Below are 27,911 nucleotides of genomic sequence, written 5' to 3'. Positions count from 1 at the left end.
TTGCCAATCCTCACCTTACTGACAGCGTCCCTGTACATGGCTTGTAAAGCTCTCACTAACCTCTCATCTATCCCTAGTTTCCTCATTGATCACCAGATAAGGGAGCGGGGAACCCTGTCAAAGGCTTTCTCCATGTCAACGAAAGCCAGGTACAGAGGTTTATCTTTGGCTAGGTATTTCTCCTGCAGCTGTCTTACCAGAAATATAGCATCAGTGGTGCTTTTTCCTGGAACGAACCCAAACTGCATCTCATCTAAACTGACTCTCTCCCTAATTTGTTGGGCTATGCCCCTCTCAGTGACCTTCATTACCTGGTCCAACAACTCTGTAATTGTTTGTGTCTAAAGCGTCACCTTTACCTTTGTAGCAGTTGACTGCTGCTACACCAGTCATTGGGTATGACTCCTTCATGTATCACCTGGTTAACTATACGGGTGACTAGGCTATAGCCGACACTGCCAGATATTTTGAGCATCTCTGCAGTGATTCCTGATGGGCCGGGGGCTTTCCCTGTCTTCATACTTTTGATCACTTTATCTACCAAGGTTCTGTCAATTAGGATAGCTGGTCCCTCTGTTGGGTCGACATGCGGCAGACTCTCTTCCTCCTATTCATTCTCTTTATCAAGCAGCCTTTCATAGTAGCGTCTCCAAACCTGTCTCTTTGCAGCCTTGTTTAGTGCAAGAGAGCCATCATCAAAGCAGACACATTTCTCTCTACGACATCACGATTCTCTCTCACACACTGTCTTGCAACACGAAATACTTCAAGTCTTTGGTTCTCATGGCGCAGAACATTGGCAAATTTTTTCTTATCTGCTTTCCCTCTGGCTAAGTAAACCTATCTCCTAGCTTCCCTTCTGGCAGTCTGATACAATTCCCTGCTACCTCCGTTCTTCCAGTCCTTCCAAGCCTGTTTCTTTTGTCTAATAGCCCTGTCAACTACATTGTTCCACCACCATGTTACTTTGGGTCGAGAGGGGCCTTTGCACCAGCCACAGATCTGGTCGGTCACTCTCAGCAGGTTGTCCCGTAGAAACCTCCAATTGTCTTCCACGTTGTGTGATGCTATATCCCCTTCTATTTCGTCAAATAAGCTGTCCTCTTTCCCTATTTCTGGTGAAGATGTAGTCGATTTGGCTAGTGTGTCTGCCGGAACAGTAGGTGACTAGGTGACAGGCAGGTTTCCTGAAGTTGGTATTGCAAATCATAAGCCTGTTTGCATTACAGAACTCCAGCAGTCTGGTTCCCTCCTCATTGCGGGAACTGAAGCCATAGCCTCCATGTACGCCATGGAAGCCCCCTGCATGTTGTCCAACATAACCATTGAAATCACCAGCCTCAAAGAGAATGTCCCGGTCATTCGTCAATGAGGTAGTTTGCAACAGGGTTACATAGAATTGTTCTTTCTGCCTATCCAGTAGCCACAGTTGAGGGGCATAGGCCAAGATGACGATAGCTAACCTATGGTGAAGCACTAGTCTAATCTTAAGTACTCTGTCACATACTCTGACTACCTCGATTACCTTATCAACCCATTTCTCTGCAAGAAGTATTCCCACACCCCCGACCCTGTCAGTGTTCCCTGCCCATAAAATCTTGTATCTGTGTTCTTTGCCTGTGAGGAACCTAGCAGAACCTCCTCTCCACTTTACTTCTTGGATGTAGCACAAATCTACACGTCTCCGTTCAAGCATCTGAACAATCTCACCAGACCTACCTTTCAGTGTGCCGACGTTGAGAGTGCCCATTCTGAGAGTGTGGGAGGTGTGGGCCTGTGAGACTCTGGGATGAGGGAAAGCAGTGTCCTGTACCTGAAAAGAAAGCTTGCATTTGGCAGAATTCATAAACAAAACAATGCCTACAACCTGCATACACTACACCATCTTTATGCGCTATAAGATCGATAAAACCCTGGGTAGGGGAGGGGATGGCATTAGGCCGCTAGAAGTGTTTGCGGGAGACAACCAAAGATGACAGAGGATAAGAACTTCCGGTACTGGTGGAGGGGGTGGGTGGCGGGTATAACGCGAGCCAGTAAGTTTAAAGGGAGAGCCACTTCTGCACTTTTCTACTATGGTAGACAAATTCAGACAGATTTAGAGAGAATGAGTTAAAGGAACGATAAACATGAATAAATATATAAAGCGTGGCGATAAAAAGGAATGCATGAATTTAAGACAAACAGGGAACGGGCGATGTTTACATGGTAAAGAAATAGATAGATAATAAAGAACAGATGAGGAGGATTATGATCAACGCTGAAATGGGAGGCATATGAAAGGTTGGAAGTTCTTAGCTGTTCATATTCTGGATTTCGTATTCTGTCAGCAGAAGAAATTCGAAATCGATATATATATATATATATATATATATATATATATATACAACTTAACACTACACACTGAATCATGGCAAGGTATGGAAGGTTTTCGGAGGACCGGAGAGATTATGTCTGGGTGGAGGATTATACGAGATATAGTACTATACAGACTACCGAAAGGATCTTCACCTCTTACATCACACCTTTCTTCCTACTTCAACGCCGAGGTGGTATAATTTCCTAGGAGAGAAATAATTTTGCGGCTGAGGATAGCTTTACATTGTAAATTATACACATATTATATTATACACATGTAAAGCTTGAAACACATGTACCGCAGAATCCTTTGTAGTTTTGTTGTTAATTTTTGGATATATATATATATATATATATATATATATATATATATTCTTCTATTCTTTTATTCTTTTACTTGTTTCAGTCATTTGACTGTGGCCATGCTGGAGCACTGCCTTTAGTCAAACAAATCGACCCCAGGTCTTATTCTTTGTAAGCCTAGCACTTATTTTATCGGCCCCTTTTGCCAAACCACTAAGTTGCAGGGATGTAAACACACCAACATCAGTTGTCAAGCAATGGTGGGGGGATAGACACAGACACACAAACACACACACACACACACACACACACACACACACACACACACACACACACACACACATATAATGGGCTTCTTTCAATTTCTGTCTACCAAATCCACTGACAAAGCTTTGGTCTGCCCAGGGCTATAGTAGAAGACACTTGCCCAAGGTGCTACACAGTGGAACTGAACCCGGAACCATATGGTTGGAAAGCAAGTTTCTTACCACACAGTCACACCTGCAACTATATATACATATATTTTATCATCATCATTTAATGTCCATCTTCCATGCATGCATGATTAGGACGGTTGACAGGAGCCGGCCAGGTAGAAAAGCTACCCTAGGCTACTGTCTGTTTTGGCAGGGATTTTATGGCTGGATGCCCTTCCTAACACCAACAATTTCACAGAGTGAACTCTGCTTTTTATGTGGCACTAGCACAGATAAGGTTTGTTTTTGCATGATTTTTACAGCTGGATGCCCTTCCAAATGCTAACCATGTTACAGTGTGAACTGGATGCTTTTAACGTGGCACCAGCACTGCCAGAGTAACCAAGTAACTCACATGACAAGGAATTAAGAGAAGGGCAGGGGCATTTGAGAAGGGGAACTTGTGTCAGAGGATGAAAGGTTAGAGTGTAACAGAGACAGAAGTAGGTGTCATATCACAACAGAGGGGGCATTAGAGGAGGTGATCTATTAACAGATGATGAAAGGTTAGAGTATAACTGAGAAATAGAGAGGCAGAAATAGGTGTCTTGTTATAGAGGAGGTACATGGTTACCCAGTGTGAGAGATGTACAAGAAATAGGCCAGAAACAAGTGTGCTGATGTAAAGGAGATACTTGGTTTCCTAGTCAGAGGAAAAACAAGAGAAGGAGAGAGAGAGAGTGACCAAGGGAGAGAGAGAGAGTGACCAAGAGAGAGAGAGAGAGAGTAGGAAACAGCAAAAATGTAAGAGAGAATAGAAGAGAGATGGTGTTGTGCTAGAGTATACTAATAAGTAACAAGGATCTGAGCATAGAACCTGGGTAGAAAAATGGGGGGGGGTTATTGGGGGGGGGGGTGCAGCGGTACAGTCAGCAGGGAAGTGAGGGCAAGAAAGAGGATTGGAAAACAATCATAGTATATGAATAGGAAGTGTGTTGTGACATGTGGGTGGGGCACAATTCTTCTAGCACTCAGTTTTGTGGACGGGTCTTCTCTAGAACCTCATATCACCAAACATTTTGGTCCATTGTCATTTCCTCTGTGAGCCCCAACAATTTAAGATCGGTCCTCATCACTTCATCCCATGTCTTCCTGGGTACTTCTTCCACAGGTACCATCCACTTTCAGTGACAGGCACTTCTTTATACAGCTGTCTTCACTCATACACACCATATGTCCAAACCAACGCATTCTCCTCTCCTGCATACCACATTTAATCCCTCTTATGTCCAACTTTTCTCTCAACACAGTCGTGCTTTGTCAGTCATGCATACTGATGTTGCAAATCCAACAGAACACTACCTTCATTCTTCTCCAGTCTACACATGTCCTCCACAGTCAGAGCCTATGTCTCACTACCATGTAACATAGCTGTTCTCACATAAGCATCATATGATCTACCTTTCACTCTGAGAGAGAATCCTTTTACTGCCAACAGAGGTAGTAGTTCTCTGAACTTCCTCCATCCTATTCTTATTCTAGAAACAATACTTTCAGAGCATCCACCACCATTACTAATTTAGTCACCTAAATAGCAGAAACTATCTGCTACCTCAAGAGAGTCTCCTGAGCATTTGAGAGAGTCTAAGTCCCTTGTGCTCTTAGTACTTATTGTTCCTGCAGATCTGCAACACACGAAAGCAACCTTATCTGATAACCTACCCATGATTCCACCACATCTCTTATGCGTCCATGGCTTACACTTAGTGCAGCAAATGGAATTACTTCACACTCCTTTCCTACATATTGAACAGGACCATTTACCAGCCGGAATGAGAGTCTTCTCTCCTTTCTTGCTAACAACAACTCTAGTCTTAGCTAAGTTAACTTTAAGGCCCTTTGATTCCAGGTTTTGCTTCCTAACCCAGAACTTCTCCAGTGATTGGACTAAGAACCGATCCCTGGTGTACTCCAACCTTTTATGTTAAATTTATCACTGTATTCAAGGCCAACTCTCACCTTACTGACAGCATCACTATACATGGCTAGAACAACTCTAACAAGCCACTTCTTCTGGCTCCCTGATATAATGCTTTGCTTCCGCCGTTTTTCTAGTCCCTCCAGGCCTGTCTCTTTGCGTTTATAAAACTGTCCACCTTATTCCACCACCAAGTCACCCTCAGCCTGGCTGGAACTTTGCACCAATCACAGACTTGGTCAGTGGCACCCAGTAAATTATCCCACAGGAACTTCCAGTTGTCCTCTAAGCTATATATGTCCCTCCCTCCTCCTCCTCTCTATCATCAGAGGCTTCCAGTAGAATGTCTAAATGTTTGTTGATTTGCTGGATCTTTGAGCTATCATAATCTTTTCAAGCATGGTTTATGTCTTTCAGTGTCTCTAGCTCTAATTCTGAAGTCATTAGCTAGTAGCCTATATTGGGGTGTACACTCTTCACCCGGGAAAGACTTTGCATTTGTGAGCATCAGCCTGTCTCCTTGCCTGGTGAGGAGGTAATTAACCTGGTTTATATTCCCACCAAACTGATAAATAATTAGGTGGCTGGCTGGATTTCTAAAGTTAGTGTTACAGATCATGAGATCATTTGCATCACAAACCTTGAGTAGCCTTGTACCTTCCTCATTTCTGGTGTTAAAGCCATAACTACCAGTCAACCATGGAATTTATGGGAATGCTGCCCAACATGCCCATTGAAGTTGCCAGCCACAATTATTTAATATACACATTATTTAAATATGAGCTATTAACAGTTTCATGCTGTGGAAACACAATAGTTCAGCAGATTTATGTATCATTCCAAGCAATCCTTCAGGCTCAGATACACATGGCCAGTTTTATTTGAAAAACCAAGAAAGGATACTGGTCTAAGAGAAAACATAAGGAAAGGCAAAAGGAAGGTGAATGCAAAAGGTGGAATTTAAAAAATCGGAATGAGAAAACTAAAGATAAATAAAAACGAAAAAAGAAAGTAAAAAAAGAAAACCAAGAGTTTTGTCCCCTTTCTTCATTGAAATCCTAATTAGTATAGCAGGAATGGAATGATTCCACAGGAAAGAGGCCAAAGTCTGTGAGACAGTGTACTTAGTTTGGGGCAGGGTGTCCTCGAGTTCAACAAAAGAAATTTGTCCATGTGCTTCCATTTGCTAAATATTTTGGATCTGGAATTAGGTAGTGGTGGAATTCTTAGATGTAAAAAGAATGTGAGATCCTTCAGCTACATATAGCTTGCATCTCTATGATCTATTTACATATGGTATGGATTTCTCCATGATGACCTGGGTATACATACACTTAATAAATTTAGAAAAAAATGTTATATATACCTTTAGTCAATGAGGCATCAGAATTACTGTAACCACTAATCTGTTAAAAGCTGATTTTTAGGTGTTTCCCTAAAGTTGTACTCTAATAAACCCTATCATAAACTGAATGAGAAACTCATGTATATACATAAACAGTCCTTTCACCCAACTTAGAGTTTAAAAACCTAATAACCAACTTCAGTAATAGAATATCTAATCTCTCCTCTTCTAAGGAAATATTTGACAAAGCAGCCCTCTTCTACAATAATGCCCTAGCTAACAGTAACTTCAAAGATAATATATCTTACAACCCAACAATTCAAAATATGAAACTTAAAAATAAACCTAGAATATTAATGTTTCACTGCTCCCCTTTCTATTTGAATGTTAAGACTAATAGAGGCAAAAAATTCCTGGAATTACTAGATAAGCATTTCCCAGTAAACTATAAAATACAGGAAAATTTTTAATAGGCATTTGGTGAAAATTTCATGCAGTTGCTGCCCCAATATGAAGGACATTATCACTCACAAGCCAGGCCAAGAGCCTATTCCTAGTTTTAAGTACTGAGACCCAGAAACTTGCCCACTTAGTCAGGCATGCTTGATAAACTAGATCATTTATGAAGCTGAAGTCACAGAAGTACTCCAGAATAACAAAATACAAAAGAAAAATTATGTTTGTCTATGCAAAGGCAATTTTAAAAGAAGATACACTAACCATCAGTCTTCTTTCCAACACATGAAGAAAAATAAAGCTACTAAGTTGGTTCATCATACATTGGATCTGAAGACCAACTGCAAGTGGAGCATTGTGGAGAAATCCATGCCATATATAAATGGATTAAAGAGAAGCAAGCTATGTGTAGCCGAAAGATCTCACCCTTTTTTTAGATCTAAGAATTCCACCACTACCTAATTCCAGACCCAAGATTTTTAGCAAATGCAAGCACATGAACAAATTTCTTTTGTTGAACTGGAGGATACTACCCTCTCCAGATTATGCATGCTGTCTCACAGATTTTGGCCTCCTCTTTGTTGAATTATTCTATTCCTGTTATACTAATTCTGATTTCGATGGAGATAGGAGACAAAACTCTTGATTTTCTTTCCTTTCTTTCTTTTTCCATTTTTATTCAGCTTTTTTTTTGTTTTCTCATTCTGATTTTCTAAATTCTACCTTTTGCATTCACCTTCCTCTTGCCTTTTCTCATTTTTTCTCTTAGACCAGTATCCTTTCTTGTTTTTTCAAATAAGACCAGTCATGTGTACCTGAGCCTGAAGGATTGCTTGGAGACAGGAAGAATGATGTATAAATCTGCTGAACTATTGTGTTTCTACAGCATGAAACTGTTAGTAGCTCATATTTAAATAACGTGTATATTAAATGATATTTATCCATCACTGGATGGAGTCCTTCTTTTGTTGATCCTACTGATAATAGAACAGTAAACTATATATGTATGTATAAATTTTATAGCTTTTATTTTGTTGTAAGTTCTGTGCTCTGTTTGAGTTTTTCTTTGTATGCTGTCATATAAAAGTAAAATAGTTGAAAGACTCATTAAAGATGATTTTATTAATTTTGGTTGTTAATGTCAGGGCTCCTGATGGTTCATGTATATTGACCAATAGTGAAGACCAATGTTTGAGATTGTTCAATTTACCAGAGAAGATTTATAATAGAGAAACACAAAATTTACCGCCAATTGCAAGTATATCTTTCATTTCATTGTTTATCTGCTTGATATTTTCATTTTAAAGGAAAGAAAATTTCATGCAACATTTTTTCTCACTTTTTCATTGAATTTTATCGATTTATTTATTGTTTTGCTTTGCATAGAGTTCATTTGGATTTCTTTCCTCATACCATTCTGATTGGATGAGCTTAGTTTACAATTCTCCATACATCTCAGCCCTGTATCATTTCATCTGTGTATTATCCATTTTGTATACATCTTCTTATCAGAGAGGCTGTGACATTGGCTTAAATTGCTTTAATTTTCCAAATTTTTTAAATAATTAACTTACACTCATCCATTTTTAAAAGTTAATATCAAAACATCTAAAAGATCATAGTTATGATTTCTCTACAATTCCTGCAGATTCTCTGCATTTTCACCTCACATCTTACATATACCTCATGAAATGTTTTGATGGCAAGTTGCATCTTCCATCCTTTTGAACTATGACCACTAGTTTATTACTGGTTTCTCTTTCAGTGAGTATGTCACTGAGGTAACAATAGATAGGATACTCTGCTATCATTACTTTCAACTACAGCAACTGAATGACTGTGTATTGTGTATATTGTTTAGTCTACTTGAAATAGTTGACAAATCTCTTTCACAGCATACCTTACCATCTTAGAAAAGAGGAATACATTAGATAATGTGGTTCTAGGTGAACAGTGCTAGGAAAAATGTGTGGTCATGACTGGAATGCCATTGATCATAGACTAAATCAAGGTTTACAACTACAGCATCTGAGTGTCATGCTGTTTGTATTTCAATATAGCATCTATCCCTATATGTTCTGAGTCCAAATTCCATTGGAGCTGATTTTGTCTTTCATCCCTGTTGGATACATAAAAAAAGTATGGTTCAATTGCATACTCATCCATTATGAATTTCTAACTTTGTGCTAGTGTGACGAATTAATTTACCTTCATAATTTTTAATTTTTTGTATTTACACTTCATAGATTAAATGTTCTCTTAAAGTCTCACTTTTTTAGTCAATTCTTTACCCTATCTGTTAATTCGGTTGATACTAATATTCTGCATACTTTATTTTAAAGGTATTGAATCTGATGTTTAAAGCATTTTTTCCATATCTTGGGACTGGCTGCATAGAGATCTGTTTGTCCCTTCAGAATCTTGCATGATTACGTTCTTTTCAGTCACTGAGAATAACTTTGTTATTGAGCTTATCTGTCTCATTATTTTTCCACCAGACTAGTATTCTCTTTTCAACTGTATTCTCTCTGCTTGATTACATTTTTATGTAATATTTAGTATCAGGCTTCACTATACACCATTTCTTTTTGTCTTCTGTTTAAACATATTTTTATGTTTGTGTAAAATGTGTTGTTTGGTCTAGGGATCAGTAAAATAATCAACTAAAAAGCTTTTTAATAACAGTTCTGATTTAATTTCATCATTAGCCGAAAATGGTCTTGTAAGGTTTCTCTTACTGTTTTCATTTAAACACTTCAAGTTGACAGCAGTATAGTAGTTAGAGCATTTAAAGATAAGAAGGCACGGAAGGCATCTGGTCCATCAGGAATTAATGCCAAGATGCTGAAGATATTTGGTTGAGTAGGATATGAATGAGTTACCCACATAGTAAATTAGGTAGTATAAGGTGTGCTATCCAAGGACTGGCATAGCAGCAGTATTGTTAACTGTTACAAAAGAGATGCTCAAGAGTTATGTAACTACAAAGGTTTTAAATTGTTAGATCAGGTAAAGAAATTCATGGAAAGAGTTATAACTCAGTTGATGAGGTAGAAAATAAGTATATATGAGACAGTTAAGTTTTGTGCTAGGAAGAAGTATTCTCAGTCAGAAAACTCTAGAAGTACTGAACCAAAACTAATCTTCTATACCTCCTTTTTGTTGATGTATAGAAAGCCTTTGACAGGCTTCCACACTGTAAAATCTGGTAGTCACTGAGGAAGTTAGGAAAAGTTGTATGGCTTTTGAGAGCCACACAATCCATATATAGTGGTGCAGTTAATAAGGAGATAGTCAGCAATGAATTCAGTGATAAATTATGAATTCACTGATGAATTAATTTTGAAGTAGGAGTTCATCTGAGGTCAATCTGCAGCTCATTTTTTAAAATTATAGTCCTCCAGGCAATAAAAGGATTTTAAGGTCAGATGTCCATGAGAACTTCTAAATGCTGATTATTAAGATCTCCTGCCAAACTTGTAATAAATTTAGAGAAGAAATTCCAGTTGCACAAGCAAAACCTAAAATCAAGAATAAAATTTGAAAAACTAAAGCATTAGTAAGTAGGAGATAAGACAAGATTCTGCTACCATACTCAGTATGCAATAATGGTACAGTAAAAATAAGTCATATAAAGCTCAGAGCAAAGGGCAAATTGTACAATGCTTGTGTATGAAGTGTGATGCTACATAGTTGTAAGACAAGAGCCCATAAATGCTGAGGACCACCAAATGCTAGAAAGAAATGAAGTGAACATGTTCTGCTAGATGTATACTATTAGCAAGTATGAACAATGGAAAACAAATGAATTGAGAGAAAAACTGAATATAAGAGGAATCAGAAGTAGTGTGCAAAAGAAAAGTCTGCACTGGTGAGAACATGTGATCCATATGGAGAACAAATGTATAAAGAAATGATGCACACTAAAAGTGGATGGTATCTGTAAAAAAAAGAGGGCTGCCAAAGAAGACTTGGGACAAAAAGGTGAAGATTGATCTGAAAGTTTTGCATCTCATGAGGGAGATGATAAAAGACTGTGTTAGTTGATAACAAATAGTGTGTAAGAAGACCTGCACTCATGTGCCAGCATAATAAAACAAGGGTGACTGAGATAGATGCACTCATTAGACTCTTCCTCTATTTCTCACCTCCTCTACAGCAGCCTCCTGCCTCTTACTTTCACTGACTCTTTCTGTGTGGCTTTTCTGTTTCTTTGTTACCCTCTTTTCCTCTCTATCATGCACCTCCACCACTACCTCACTTGTTCACAAAATAGCACTGAATCTTCCTTTATTCATCTTACCAACTTCTATTTACTTCCTCTATTCATCTCTCTCTAACCCCTGGTTTTCTTCTACTACTTTTCTCTGCACTGTCTCTTCTCTTTCTTCCATCTCTACCAACTTCTAACAATAGTAAATTTGTTCCTCCCATATTTAAAACTTCCTCAGTACCTCATCTTAAGTCAGCTTTTGCCGTCACCATCTCTTCTATTTTCTCTCTCACTATAATCTGATGAGTCATAAGATGATCTCACTAGAATCAATGCATGATAAAATGCACTCTGTACATGCTGTAAAGTCATAGGCAAATCAAACAGTGACAATATGTACTTGAGAGGACTTTTTAGTCTTCTCTAGTGCATGACAACCTGTCTAGTTGCTGATGCTTTGATAAAATGCACCCAGTACACTCTGTAAAGTGGTTGGTGTTATGAAAGACATCTAACTGTAGACTGAGATGTCTGAGGAAGCTGTGGTCTACTGACACATCCATCAGGGCAATAACTTTGCATAAAACTGAGATGATCTGTTCACCCCATGCCAGTAAGAGTAGTGGATGTAAATGATGATGATGATGACTACGTTCTCTTACATTTAAATAACAGCAGTGTGAGATTAACAATGATAATAATAGTGAAAATTATTAGTAAAATATTGTGCTTTTGGCCTGCCTAATTCAAGCTCATATGTTATAATGATAATGATGATAATACCAAACTGCAACATGCAGTCAAGATGCAGTTCTCCAACTTACCTAAGAGGGTAGTAACTCTAAATAAGTCACTGACTTGGGCATCAAACTCATGATGGCATGAAAATTTGACCTAAAATGATGATATTGATACAATTGATAGTGACAGCAATACTACCACAAAATATGATCAGAACTGACTGGAAGTGTGTATACAAGGTAGGATGTAAATTTTTAAAAATTTTTTATTTTTAGCCAAGAGGGAAAGCAGTGTCCATGACCCTCTACAGAGCCTCTGAGACTAGTAAGAGGAAAAAGGGTATCTTCAAACTAGAGGCTTGTTCCAAATGCTTGCAACAGACAGGATTCTGTTAAAGGCACTGAAAAAGCCAGGTGGTGCTGTTGAAGCAAGTGATGGATTGAGTCTGATACCCAAGATTAAGTTTACCATCCAGGATTAAATGTACCATTCATTATCATTATCATCATCATTTAACGTCTACTTTCCATGCTGGCATGGGTTGGATGGTTTGACTGAGAACTAGCAAGCCAGGAGGCTGCACCAGGCTCCAATCTGATCTGGCAAGGTTTCTACAGCTGGATGCCCTTCCTAACGCCAACCACTCTGATAGTGTAGTGGGAGCTTTTTATGTACCACCAGTACAGGAGTCAGTCAGGGAACACTGGCATCAACCACACTCAAATGGTGCTTTTTACATGCCACCGGCACAGGTGCCAGTCAGGCAGCGCTGGCATTGGCCATGACTACGATTTCACTTGACTCAACAGGTCTTCTCAAGCACAGCATATTGCCCGATGATTGAAGAGTACTTTTAAATGGGCCAGTTATGTGACACTGGCATTGGCCATGATCTCTCTCAGTTAGCCAGGTTTTCTCAAGCACAGCATATCTCCAAAGTCTCGGTCACTTGTCATTGCCTCTGTGAGGCCCAATGTTTGAAGGTCATGCTTCACTACCTCATCCCATACCTTCCTGGATCTACCTCTTCCACAGGTTCACTCACCTGCTAGGGTGTGACACTTCTTCACACAGCTGCCCTCATCCATACACAACACATGACCATACCAGCACAGTTGTCTCTCTTGCACACCACATCTGATGCTTCTTATGTACAACTTTTCTCTCAGGGTGCTTACACTCTGTTGTGCATGCACACTGACATTACTCATCCAGTGGAGCATACTGGCTTCATTTCTTTCATGCCTATGCATGTCCTCGGCAGCTGCATGCCGTGTTTCACTGCCATGTAGCATGGCTGTTTGCACACATGCATCATACAGTCTACCTTTCACTCTGAGTAAGAAGCCCTTTGTCACCAGCAGAGGTAGGAGCTCTCTGAACTTTGCCCAGTCTATTCTTATTCTAACAGCTACACTCTCAGAGCATCCACCCCCACTACTAACTTGATCACCTAAGTAATGGAAGCTATCAACTACTTCTAGTTTTTCCCTGGCATTTGATGGAATCTGTTTTCTGTACATCTTTGGTGTTTATTGCATGTGTGCATCTGCCACACACAAAAACTATTTTGAAGATATAAAGATATTATGAAGATTAAAAAAATGACTATCTTTGGTAATATTTTCTATTTCATAGGATGCAGTCCTGAAGATGTTTGAATCAGGAACAATTTATGACTACTGCTGGTATCCAGGAATGTCATCAGCTTATCCAGACACTTGTTGGTGAGCATTTTAGACTGTAGACTGATTCCTTTGTTTCTGAATTGATACCGTAACATTGTACCATGAGGTATTCCAATAGAACTCATTTTCTGAATATTTGCTATTTGGGCTAACAATCAGTCATGATTTTATACTGGTAAAAAAAACTACTAAAAAAGGAATTTGATAAAAATTTGTGGAACATTTATGGAAAATAATTGTATTTTTAAGTGTAATTTGTTGTTCCTTTTGAGAAATATAAAAGTATTATTTAATTGACCAGTTATTTGATTACAATAAATGCATTGAAGAGAAGAAAAAAATGTAATGTTTTGGTTCATACAATTCTTATTTCTGGCTAAGTGGTATTGCTAATGTTCATTTAGGAACACAAGTTAGTAGTAGTAGTAGTAGTAGTAGTAGTAGTAGTAGTAGTAGTAGTAGTAGTAGTAGTAGTAGCACTAGCAGCAGCAGCAGTATCATTCAGTGATTTGTTGTATGGGTATTTCATAATTATTATTTGTGGATACTCATAATCAAACTTACACTACTGAATGAATAAATTTGGACTTCATGTTTGCTTAAAATAGTTTCAGTCAGTTTATGATTTAACAATATTGAAGCTAAGTGGATCTAGTTGGGTTAATACCATAATCCATTGTTCTCTCTAGAGAGTTCAACTCCATTATTGTTTTTAGTGATGTATAAATAAAAATATATTCTCTGAATTATGATTTTTTTTTCACTAACAATATTTTTATAATTCTTTCTGTCTTTGTAGCTTAGCTAGTACATCCAAAAATAATCCAGTCCATTTGTGGGATGCTTTTACAGGGGAATTACGTTGTACATATAGAGCTTATGATCAATCTGTAAGTAGTATTTCAGATTTCTGATTTTATTCCCTAAGAAAATTCATTAAAAAAGCACACTTTTCAAATTCTATATTTCAGTAATTTTTGGTGAGATTTAATAAGTTATTCTTCATAAAAAAATCTCATTGCATTTTATTATTCATTTATATTCATAAAATTGCATCATTCAAATAGGATAAAGTTAGCATGTCTGTTAGTGATAGCTGCCTTGTACAAATTAATTTTCATATACTATCTTAGTTATAATGATATAAGAGCTAAGTTATACTTTTAGTGCAATAATTACCATCTTATAAACATTATATAATCTACAAGCATACCTGTGTCGTCAAAAATTCAGACGGCTCTATTAATGATAGAAAATGGTGCATCAAAACAATGGGAGTGTAGCAGGAATTTTCAGCAATCCAATCACTATATCTGATATTGCAATTTGCTTGAATATTACCCATGTGATCAACAAAATCTAACTTATCACAACTTCACATAGAATAGGCTCCAGTGACAATTTCATCTTTTTGCACGCTTTCTGAGCCCAACCATCACTTGAGCTATAATACTTTGAAAACAAAAGAGTTTAATATTTAATTTCATATATATTTATATGTGTGTGTGTGTGTGTATGAAATTGATAAAATAAATATAATTTACAATAACAATTTAGTTTTATTTAATTGAAATACCAACGACTTTAGAGCAAAACATCTCATTACAGTTCACCTGCATTTAGCATCTCTGACTGTCACTCACTCCCACTCCGTTTATTGGTTTAGTTTCCCTTGTCCAGCATGACAGATTCATTGCATTTTATTGTATATAAGATAAGAAAAGAAAGCAAACAGAACTAAGTAGAGACACTGTTATAGGAAGAGAGTAGAAACACTGTTGGATAATTTAGAAAACTATTTCATTAAGCATTATGAGACAAATGCAAAAAGTGAACAGAACAACTCCAGCTTGTGTCTAATGATTCAGAAAGTATCTACTATAATAATACACTTGTGTCTTTCTCCATCACAACATATGAGTGAGAAAGGAAGGGGTGATAGATGAATGAGGAAGGAAGGGGTGAAAAAGATATCAAACAGCGTTTCAACTCTGTGTGAGTATATGTGTGTTTATGTAAAAAGGGAGGTATGTGAATGTTTGTATGTGTGAGTGAACATTCAACACTGAAAAGAAAAATCAAATAGCATTTCAACTTTGTGTGAGTATATGTGTGTGCGTGTACAAAGGAAGTATGTAACTATGTATGTGTGATTATTATGTACCTTATTTATATATAAAATACTACAATTAGCCGTCATTTTTTGACAGCAGAGGGTCAGCTAGTAAATCTTATAAATTGGAACAAATACAACAGCTTCAAATACTAAAGTGTTACTCACAAAGACATGGCTGTGTGGTAAGAAGCTTGTTTCCCAACTACATGGTTCCAGGTTCAGTCCCACTGCACGGCACCTTAGGGTTGACCAAAGCCTTGTGAGTGGATTTGGTAGACAGAAACTGAAACAAGCCTATTGTATATACACGAGGGGTGTATGAAAAGTCTTGAGCCTCAAAAAAACAAAACATAGTACAAGACTTCTGATGATTTATTTTTCAACATAGTCCACCTCGATGGCTGAACACTTTCTCCAGTGGTGCTGAAGTGCTATTATCCTGGTGTAGAAGAACTCTTTTGTTTGAGACTCCAAGAAACTTCCTACAGCATCTATGACGTCATTGTCACTGGCAAAATGGCGACCAGCCAGGGCTTTTTTCATTTTTGGGAATAGATGAAAGTCAGAGGGGGCTAAGTCTGGCGAGTAAGGCGGATGGGGAACAAGCTCGTATCCACAATCATGAATTGTTGCCATGGCAACCACAGAGGTGTGGGCTGGAGCATTGTCGTGATTAAAAAGGACTCCCCTGGTGAGCATTCCCGGCCTTTTTTCTTTGATTGCTTCTTGGAGGTGTTTCAGTAGCTGAGAATAATACAGCCCTGTCATGGTGTGACCCTTTTCAAGTTAATAGATCAGCAAGACACCTTGAAAATCCAAAAAAACTGACGCCACAACCTTGCCAGCTGAAGGAATGACCCTGGCCTTCTTTGGGGTAGGAGAGGATGTGTGCTTCCACTGCTTTGCTTGTTCTTTGGTTTCAGGCTGGTAGTGATGAATCCAACTTTCGTCCATAGTAATGAAGCAAGCCAGAAAATTCACTTCATCGGCTTTAAACAGTTCCAGATTGCTCGTGGACAAAGTGCACTTGGTGCATTTCTGTTCAGGAGTCAAAAGGCAAGGGACCCACCTTGTAGAAACCTTTGAGAACCCAAGTTCTTTTGTCACAATGTTGTCTGCCCTTTCAGTTGAAATGCCCAGTCTCTCAGCTATCTGACAATATGATATTTGGCGATCTTGCATTATCATACCAAGAGCAAGGTCAAGGTTGTCCTTGGTGGTTGCAGTTGGATGTCTCTCTGGTCTTGGATCATATTCCACACTCTCCCTGCCATGCTGGAATTCATTTACCCAGTGTTTGATTGTTGCATATGAAGGAGGTTCTCACCATATCTTCATGGATTTCTGATGGAGTTATGCCTTTCAAATGAAGGTACTTCATGACAGCACGATACTCAGTTTTCTCCATTTTCCTTGTAACCTCAACACTTGTTTATTCAAAAATCTGCAGCAAAAAAAATTAAAATATCAGAATCATGAAAATGAGCAAGAATACCCCGAAAAGACTGTACTAACCAGAAAAAATTGTTTCAGCTACTTAGCAGCCCTGTTTCTAGGTTAGGTTCAAAACTTTTCATACACCCCTCATATATATATATATATATATATATATATATATATATATATATATATATATCATCATCATCATCATCATCGTTTAACGTCCACTTTCCATGCTAGCATGGGTTGATATATATATGTATATGTATATATTTATGTATGTATCTTTGTGTCTGTGTTTGTCCCCCCCCTATCATTGCTTGACAACCGATGTTGGTGTGCTTACATCCTTATAACTTAGTGGTTCAGCAAAAAGAGACCAATAGAATAAGTACTAAACTTATAAAGAATAAGTCCTGAGGCCGATTTCTTCAACTAAAAACCCTTATGGCAGTGCTCCAGCATGGCCACCGTCAAATGACTGAAACAAGTAAAAGAATGAGTCTTTGTATATATAGACACAAAGACTCATAGTATATTATATATATACTCAAAGACCACAAAAGGAATTTTCATGACAATCCTTCAAACTTATTTGCCCGACTAAATCAGATATTGGTCGACTTAGTAAATCTATTCTTGATATGATATTACCCCTAATAATTCCTAATTCATCTCTTAAATTATGGTGCAATACTGATGAAGTAATACAGTTTCACATCTACTGAAAATGTAAGTAATTACTTGTTTATACATTTTGATATCATAAGTTATTATTTTAGCATCTCCCCTATTCTCTTACAACTAGGATCAAAATAGATATTATTCTTTTAGCTAGGAAAGCTATCATAGAATTTGAGGGTAGGTTAATAATTTTGATATTGCTATGGGTTCAAGTGACTTGGCCCAGATTATTGATTTGGTTGGTGCATATCTCTTAAAGTGTCTTAGTAGTGAAATCCCTGAACTGCAGGGTGGTCTTTATAGGGATGATGCTTTGTTCATTATACCTAGTAATAGGAAAACCGTCATAGAAAGAATGCAGAAAAAAATCAGAAAATTCTTCAAAATCTTTAACCTAGGACTCACTTTTGAATACGGCAGGAAGGTAGCTAACTTCTTAGACACTACTTTAGATATAAACTCTGGCTTATATTACCCCTATAGAAAACTGGATGAAGTTACTAGGTATGTGAACAAATCCTCTAATCATCCCCCTAATGTATTAAAATCAGTAGGGATATATTTAATTCATCCTCTCCTATAACTCTGCTCTTTCTAAAGCAGGTTATAATCTGGAGATTGCTTTCCTTAATTCAGAAAGTTAGATACCTACTAGGAATTGTAATGAAAATAGAAGGGAAAATAGGAACAATAGCCCACATAGCCAAGCAGATAGACCTACTAGGATAGCTCTAACATACCTATTAAATCAATGAATAAGATATATAACAATAAGAAAATAGAATCTACGGACGATAAAATGTCTAATATATATAATAATAGTATGGATATGATTGAGATGAATGGAGCCTGATCTCATGATAACATAAATACCGATAATGAGACCATAGTTAATAATCAAATAGAGAGTTCTAAAGGTATTAGAAGAATTGATAGGATCCACTTTCATAAACATAAGAATTCGAGAAATAATAATGTAGTCTAGTATAACATTCCTTTTAACTAAACTGGTATAGCATTCCTTTTAACTATGCTATATCTACTAATATATACAATAAATTTATGGCAGTTTTAGAAAAAAAGTTCCCAGCTTCTCATAAGTACAATAAAATCTCCCGTAAGACAATCAGAATCTCATATTCCACTCTTCCCAATATAAGTACTATTATAGCCTGATCTAACAGAAGAAATATAAGATTAGCTTAGGGGATTAGTAATAATAATATTGTCAATAGTGTTTAAAACCCCTGTAATGATGAAAATAATAGTGGATATATAGGAATCCAGAACAATAGAACTAATATAAACAGTGGTACCACTAGATATAATAATTCAGGTATTACTGACACAACACCTGATAATACTACAACAAATTTGAATGATACTATAAATGATAGAAGTATTACTACTATTAATAATAATGATGATGATGATGATAATAATAATAATAATAGCAATTGTAGGGTAAGATCACAATGCCTGTTATTAGGTTGTTGTTTAGCCCAAAGTGTTGTTTACAAATGTACAGTAAGGACTGAAACTTGTAACTTTATTTACATCGAGTGCTCGATAAATATGAAGAAGTGGCTTAATAACCATCTTTCATCTTTTTGACTTAGACGTAAAGCTAACAGTACATCATTATCTAGTAAAATCTGGGAACTTAGAGATAGCAATAGTAAATTTATCCTTAAATAGGATATAGTACAGGGAGCTCAGCCATACAAAGATAGCCAATATGGATGCAAACTATGTTGTATGGAAATTTATAAAGTTTTTAAGTATAGAGATAAGAATAACCTAATTAATAATAGATTAGACTTTAGAGTATCTTGTATGCATAAGATCACCTGTACCTTCAAATATTTTAGAAACAAATAATATTATATATATCATACTATGATTTGGTGGCAGAAATTATCTGGGGTGTCATATCTTTCATAACATACCCTCTATTGTATGGAATTATACATAATATTTCCCTCTTATAACCCCTACCTGTTTAATCTGCATTCCTCCTATACTTAAATTACACTATTTCCCCTTTGGTTCCAAGATTTTCTTCCTTATCAGTCATAATAAGTATATTTACAATGGATTACCAGATCTTACACCTCCCTTAAGTATATTATATACCCTCTAGGAACTGTTATGATTCTACATACATTTGTGCCTGTAACAATATATTTTACAAATATTTTATAAAACCATTTCCAATGGTATCTTTATCTTATTTTGTTTATTTTATAATTAGCTTTTGTTATGAATACCTTGACTTAACCTTATTTTTTATCTTTTATCTCTTTTTATATCTGGTATATATTTTATGGCATTTGAAATGTAAAATTTTTATCTTTATTTCTATTTTTTCATTTTATAAATTCTTTATCAAAATTTTATACAAATATTTTTTCCTTTTATTCATTTTAATTTAATTTTATTTGTTCTTTTATCTTATATATTATTGTATTTTGTATATCTATATACCTTCATACATACTGGTATAATTTCTATAGATTGTGAAGGAGTTTGTAACTTCTCTCTACAGTAATCATGGTATAATATAATAAAATATGGTATTTATATTTATTTATATTTTATAATTGCACTATATATGTCATTTCGTAAAATGCATCATCCGAACATGGTCAATGCATCATCCAAACATGATCAATACATCATCCGAACATGGTCGATGCCAGTGTCCCCTGACTGGCTCCCGTGCCGTTGGCATGTAAAAAGTACCATCCAAACGTGGCTGATGCCAGTACCCCCTGACTGGCTCCCATGCCAGTGGCACATAAAAAGCACTATCCAAATGCAATTGATGCCAGGACTGCCTGACTGGCCCCTGTACTGATGGCACATAAAAAGCATCATCCGAACGTGGCCAATGCCATTATCCCCTGACTGGCTCCAGTGCCGGTGGTATGTAAAAAGCACCCACTACACTCTCAGAGCAGTTTGCATTAGGAAGGGCATCCAGCTGTAGAAACATTGCCAGATCAGATTGGAGCCTGGTGCAGCCGCTGACTCTCCAGACATCAGTCAAAACGTCCAACCCGTGCTAGCATGGAAAACGGACATTAAATGATGATGACGATGATGATGATATATATATATATATAATAAATAGAAAATAATATATAGTATATATGTATATATACATATATGTATATATATATATGTATGTATATATATATATATATATATATCTCTCTCTCTCTCTCTCTCTATATATATATATCTCTCTCTCTCTCTCTCTCTCTCTCTCTCTCTCTATATATATATATATATATATATATATATATACAATGTAACCTCGTGGATATCGTTGGCAATTTTTTCTTCCTCCGTCTTTCCCTTCTTTGGACTTTCCTTTGTTTCCGACGAAGAGCTCCGCTCGAAATGTCAAACTCTCTTTCTTTCCTTTCCTGAGCATCCAGTAACACAATCTGTATCACGTCCTCACGTTGTTGTTTTTTGTTGTTGTTCTTTTTGTCGTTTTCCTTTTATGAACTTATATATATATTGGAGCCTGGTGTGGCCGCTGGCTTTCCAGACCTCAGTCAATCCGTCCAACCCATGCCAGCATGGAAAATGGACGTTAAACGATGATGATGATGATGATGATATATATAATAAATAGTAAATAATATATAGTGTATAGCGGACGTTAAACGATGATGATGATGATGATGATGATATATATATACACACACATGCATATATGGGTGCAGGACGTCACCAACGGTTCAAACAACATGAAATACATAAACAATGAGAAAAAAATGGAAAACAGGACAAGTAAACACAGAGAAAGGACCCTTCATCAGTTGTCAGCTGTCTATCTATTCCTCATTTCAAATATTCGATATATATATGATATTTTTATGCATATATACATGGTATTTTTATACCTTCATATATCCTTTCAGATTTTTTCCTAATGTTGGTAATTTTTATATAAATATTTTTTTCCAAGGTTTATAAAATAAGTTTACTTGTTATAGAAATATTTACCTTATTTTTTTAGCCCTTAATCTTTGGTTTTGATTCAATAGAAAATGTGTACTCCTACTCAAATGATATCTGAATTTAATTATAGAGTTATTGTTGAATAGTTACATCATAACCACCTTTACATTATGCTAGGAAGAAGCATTATGAGGTTTCTATTTCATATAAAAGTCCCCCACTTTTATGGCTTAGATTGTTTTATCTATCCTTCTTCTCTTACTTGGTCCTTAAATCCTTTTCTAAATTTTAATATTTCAATATATAAATTTTGCTAAGTTTGGATGCAGCCCCCACCCCCCGTATTTTTAATTCCCACACTTAAATCTCATTGTGACCGCCTTTGTTTTCCATTTTAGCCCCCTTTTAGTTGATAATCATAATATTCTAATTCACCCCTGCCCTTCCTCTTTCTGGTTATCACCTCGTCTCAGTATATCATCATTTTCCTAGCATCTTCTTAGACATATTCTTTTATGTAGGCTGATTTTATGGTCACAGTTAAAAGGGATAGAGAAGAATATCTGACGTTAATTAATTTATCACCAACAGCAAGAATTTATCTGTCATTTCCCAATGATTTTAATTCTAAGTAGACTACTTGCTGCACTGGGTCTTTTGAATGTGATAAGAATAATGATGAATGTAGCCATATCACCATTCTTCTTTCTTGACCATCATTATTTTCTTCTGCTGCTCTAAATTACAATAGGCTTTAAGTATTTTTTCCCTAAATTCATTCTGCTACAATAATAGCAAAAAGAAGCAATGTAATTATTTTAATCTCTAGCACTGATGAAAAATTTGCTAAAAAATTACAATGGAGTATCCTGTATGTTGGAAATCTATATAGCTGTATGCACCCAAGGAGAGCAGTTTATTTCAAATTGATGTAATGCTTGCATTGATTGGTTAAATGGAGTCGCTTGAAATGGCTGTAATGCACTGATACCTGGACAGCCTTGTTACTTATTTGCTTTATTTATATATATATATATATATATATATAAAATGAGTGAAAGTGCATGGCTCAGTGGTTAGAGTGTCAAGCTTATGATTGTGAGGTTGTGAGTTCAATTCCTAGACCGGGCTGCATGTTGTGTTCTTGAGCAAGACATTTTATTTCACATTGTTCCAGTTCACTCAGCTGTAGAAATGAGTTGCAACATTACTGGTGCCAAGCTTTGCCTTTCTCCTGGATAACATTGGTGGCGTGAAGAGGGAAGGCTGGTATGCCTGGGCGACTGCTAGTCTTCCATGAAAACAACCCTAGGTTGTGTGTTTGTCAGTGAGGCAACTTTCCGCCCAGACTTGTACCCTCTTAGGTGCACCCATGGTCATTCGTGACCAATGGAGTTGAGTTATATATAATGATAGTGGAGTAAGTACAATGGAATTTTCTTTTATCCTTTATCTTTCGCTTATTTTAGTCATTGCACTGTAGCCATGCTGGGGCACTACCTTGAAATGACCCCAGTATGTATTTCTTAAAGCCTTGTACTTATATATCAGTCTCTTTTGCCAAACCATTAAGTTATGGAGACATAAACAAACCAACACCAGTTGTCAAACGGTGGTGGGGACAACAACAAACACAGAGACAAACACAACACATGCACACACATACATACAAACATGCATACATACATAGATATCATTATTATCACCATCATCATCATCATCGTTTAATGTCTACCTTCCATGCTGGCATGGGTGGGACGGTTTGACAAGAGATGGCCAGGCAGAAGCCTGCACCAGACTTCTGTAACTGTTTTGGCAGGACTTTTACAGCTGGATGTCCTTCCTAACACCAACCACTCAGCAGAGTGGACTTAGTGCTTTTTATGTGGAACAAGCACAAGCAAGGTCAGTTTTGGCAAGGTTTTTACAGCTGGATACCCTTCCAAATACCAATCACTTTACAGTGTGGATTGAGTGCTTTTAAGTGACACCTGCACTGACAGGGTCACCAAGTACTTGCAAGACCAAAAAAATACTCTTTTGAGAGGGGAGGGGGCATGTGAGGAGGTGATCTTGTGTCAGATATCGAAAGGTTATAGTGAGGTAGAGAGACAAAAACAGGTGTCTTGCTGTAGAGGAGGTACAAGGTTACCTAGCTGGAGAAAGAGAGAGAGAGAGAGATACAGAGATCAGGAATGAAGACAGAGATCAGGAATGAAGACGGAGAAAATACATGGTTACCCAACCTGAGGGAAGGAAATACGTGGTTACCCAACCTGAGGGAAGGAAATACGTGGTTACCCAACCTGAGGGAAGGAAATACATGGTTACCCAACCTGAGGGAAGTGCAGGAGAAGGAGAGAGGGAGACAACAGGATAGAGATGGTGGCAAAGTGCCAGGCATATGCAATGATACAGTGTAACAGTATGTGGGTGGAACACGCAGGTCGGAAGCTAGCAGATAGCAATGATACAGTTGCACAGGGCCAAGAGGACACGATTGCAGAGTGGGAAGTAAGCCTAGTGCATAAAGTGGAAGTGTGAGGAAGAGAAGAGATGTAATATGGTTTGTTGGGGTAGAGTGTGTGAGAAATTTTCATAAGTGTGGGTGGGACACACAGTGCTTCTAGAACTCAGTTTCGCTGATGTGGGTAGGTCTTCTTAAGAACTTCATTTCACCAGACATCTCGGTCCATTATCATTTCTCCGTGAGGCCCAACATCCTGAGATCGGTCCTTACAACTTCATCCCACGTCTTCCTGGGTCTCCCTCTTCCATGCATACCATCTACTTTCAGTGATTGGCACTTCTTTATGCAGCTGTCCTCATTCATACACATCACATGTCCAAACCAATGTAGTCTTCTCTCTTGCATGCTACATTTGACTCTGCTTATGTCCAACTTTTCTCTCAATACATTTGCACTTTGTTGCACATCCACTGGAGTATACTACCTTAATTTCTCTCCGGTCTACACGTCTTCTGCATTCAGAGCCCATGTCTCACTATCATGGAGTATAGCTTTTCACACACAAGCTTCATATTGTCTACCTTTCACTCTGAGAGAGTCCTTTTGTTGCCAACAGAGTTAATAGCTCTCTGAACTTCTTCCATCCAATACTTTCAGAACATCCTCTACCATTGCTGATTTGGTCATCTAGGTAACAGAAACTATCTATAACTGCAAGAGAGCCTCCTGGGCATTTGAGAGAATCTAAGTCCTGTGTGCTCTTAGGGTTTATTATTCTTGCACATCTGTAATCTACCTGTGATTTCACTGCATCTCTTATGTGTCCATAGTTTATACTGGGTGCAGCAAATGGAATTTCTTCCAACTCCCTTCCTATATACTGAGCAGAGCCATTTACCTGACAGAAAGAGTTTTATCTTTTTTCTTACTAACAACTTTGGTCTTTGCTAGGTTAACTTTAAGGTCCTTTGATTCCAGGTTTTGTTTCCATACCTGGAATTTCTTCTCTAATTCTGCTAAAGATTCTATAATAAAGAGCAAGGTCATCAGCATATAGTAGTTCCGACGGGCACACAGTTTTGAATTCCTCTGTTATGGCCTGCAGGACTATAATGAATAAGAGTGGACTGAGAACTGAGGCCTGGTGAACCCCTACCTGTATGCTAAATACATCATATACATATACATATGTACATATATATGTATGTATTTAGAGATTGTTGGAAGTGGTATACAGATTTTATATTTTAAGAAAAAGAAGGTAGTCAGGATTTGGATAAGAACTATTCATTTAGTGCTTTCAGTCCTTTCAGGCATTCATCATGAGTGATTTCTCATTGAAAATTCATAACTTTTATATAAACAATAGCAAAATGCTGCAAAGGTTCAGTAACCCACCTACTAGATCTAGCAAACATATGCATCTAAATACTAACCGTTTTGGCTGCCGATGTCAATCGGTGCTTACAAAGAAAATTCCGAAAATAATATTCGCCATCTTTAAAGCACATTCGATCTAGTACATGGAGCTTCATCAGAGTGAATACAAATTCAAAAAATATATAAAATAAAATAAATGAAGGGAAGAGGTAAGAGGAAAGAACAGGGCCTCGAGATGAGGCCAGAAGGCTCAATATATTAGAATCATACCATTTTGCAGTGTGAAGTTTGAAGTTGATATGCAAAAGAGTGGACTAGCAAATGAGCTAGAGAAACAATTTATGGGTTATCTCTTTATGTAGGGGTTTCATGTTGTATAAATAGTAGTAGGATAAAACTAGTGCTAAAGTAAAACAGGTATCGCTAATATATCTAGAAAACAAATAGTACTTATGATTTCGTAAATAGAGCTAATTAGTATTTATCCAAAACCAAACCTGTAGAAATTTCATGATGATGTACTTACTGAAATATTCTAGAGACCGTAAGAATATTTCGGCTGTAAGAAGTGTTATGTAATGTTATGTTATGTTTTGTATTAAAATATAATTAACTGATGTTGGTCAATTTGTTTGGTTGTTGATCAAAAGTTTTCTACTTATTTAAATTGGAATTGCGGATAAACTTTTGTTTATTCAGTTATTACCTGTACCCTATGAGCAAAGTGTACTTGCATACCCATGCCCAGAATGGATATTCTTATCTCTTAGACGGTTACTCCAACCGCTAACTCTGCTTACCTCTCTCTCTCTCTCTCTCTCTCTCTCTCTCTCTCTCTCTCTATATATATATATATATATATATATATATATATATATATAGCAATGTTAATTCTCTAAATGAAGTATTAGCAGTAACTGCACGATAAAGTGAAGTGTATTGCCACTTAAGTGTGGCTGACCCCTAGGGGTGGATGTTACTGTTGCTTTAGCCCCAGGAAGACATCTCCTCCAGCTGGCTTATCGACACACTACTGTGTCCTGTTTGTTTTGCCAAGGGAAGTTATCCCTCTCATCGTGATCGTAGCACGAACGGACCCGGGTTTCAGGGTTATTTCCCTTCGTCAGCATCCGATAGCTACCGACCTTCGATGAAAGATACAAATCCTTGGCAACCTTATGTATATTTTTCCAGTGAAATTCTTCACTGATATCAAAAAAGTGAAAACAAGCAATGTTAATTCTCTAAATGAAGTATTAGCAGTAACTGCACGATAAAGTGAAGTGTATTGCCACTTAAGTGTGGCTGACCCCTAGGGGTGGGTGTTACTGTTGCTTTAGCCCCAGGAGGACATCTCCTCCAGCTGGCTTATCGACACACTACTGTGTCCTGTTTGTTTTGCCAAGGGAAGTTATCCTAAAGCAACAGTAACATCCACCCCTAAGGGTCAGCCACACTTAAGTGGCAATACACTTCACTTTATCGTGCAGTTACTGCTAATACTTCATTTAGAGAATTAACATTGCTTGTTTTCACTTTTTCGATATCAGTGAAGAATTTCACTGGAAAAATATACATAAGGTTGCCAAGAATTTGTATCTCTCATCGAAGGTCGGTAGCTATCGGACGCTGACAAAGGAAAATAACCCTGAAACCCGGGTCCGTTCGTGCTACGATCACGATGAAAGGGATAACTTCCCTTGGCAAAACAAACAGGACACAGTAGTGTGTCGATAAGCCAGCTGGAGGTGATGTCCTCCTGGGGCTAAAGCAACAGTAACATCCACCCCTAGGGGTCAGCCACACTTAAGTGGCAATACACTTCACTTTTTATATATATATATATATATATATATATATATATATACACACGACGGGCTTCTTTCGGTTTCCATCTACCAAATCCACTTGCAAGGCTTTAGTCAACCTGAGTCTATAGTAGAAGACATTTGCCCAAGGTGCCACACAGTGGGACTAAACCTGGAATCATGTGGTTGGCAGTAAGCTTCTTATCACACAGCCACTCAGGCCTATTCCACATTTTTTAGGAGGGAGTAGCCACAACAAAAACACACACCAGGCGTTCCATTCATTTTCCAGCTCAAAGAGGCGAACCCTATTCTATGCTCAGGGTCAAAGCATAGAACACAACCCCCAATATCAGCAGTGGGGCCCAACAGCTTATGCTGGTTTACTCCCGCCACATTATACTGGTTCCGTACCTCTTTGAGCAACATCAAATTCATTCATCTGTCCACAAACGCTCTCCATGCTTTCCTATCGTTTATAAACTCTCTTGCCTCTCTGACTCCAACACCTCTAACCACCAAAGCTTTCCTCACTCC

The 27,911-nt window shown here is 37.4% G+C and overlaps 1 protein-coding gene across 15 annotated transcripts in view; it reads left to right on the top strand.

The window, feature by feature from the left end:
- LOC106880092 (telomerase Cajal body protein 1) overlaps positions 1 to 27,911 on the top strand; it is a 148,480-nt gene that overhangs the window by 82,240 nt on the left and 38,329 nt on the right. For 8 of the 15 annotated variants that reach the window (XM_089366680.1, XM_052974765.2, XM_089366681.1 and 5 more), the window contains 3 exons: positions 8,002 to 8,110; positions 13,449 to 13,537; positions 14,298 to 14,388. In XM_089366680.1, the coding sequence (XP_089222806.1) occupies positions 8,002 to 8,110; positions 13,449 to 13,537; positions 14,298 to 14,388 (289 nt within the window). Of the gene's footprint in view, positions 1 to 7,625; positions 7,752 to 8,001; positions 8,115 to 13,448; positions 13,538 to 14,297; positions 14,389 to 27,911 lie in introns of those variants that run through there. The other 7 variants (XM_089366683.1, XM_089366676.1, XM_089366677.1 and 4 more) reach the window with 4 other exon arrangements.

Source organism: Octopus bimaculoides, chromosome 19 (genome assembly GCF_046866305.1).
Source record: "Octopus bimaculoides isolate indiv1 chromosome 19, ASM4686630v1, whole genome shotgun sequence".
Classification (NCBI taxonomy): Eukaryota; Metazoa; Mollusca; class Cephalopoda; order Octopoda; family Octopodidae; genus Octopus; species Octopus bimaculoides.
Note: the sequence above shows the minus strand (reverse complement) of the source record. Positions and strands in the feature narration are given on the sequence as shown.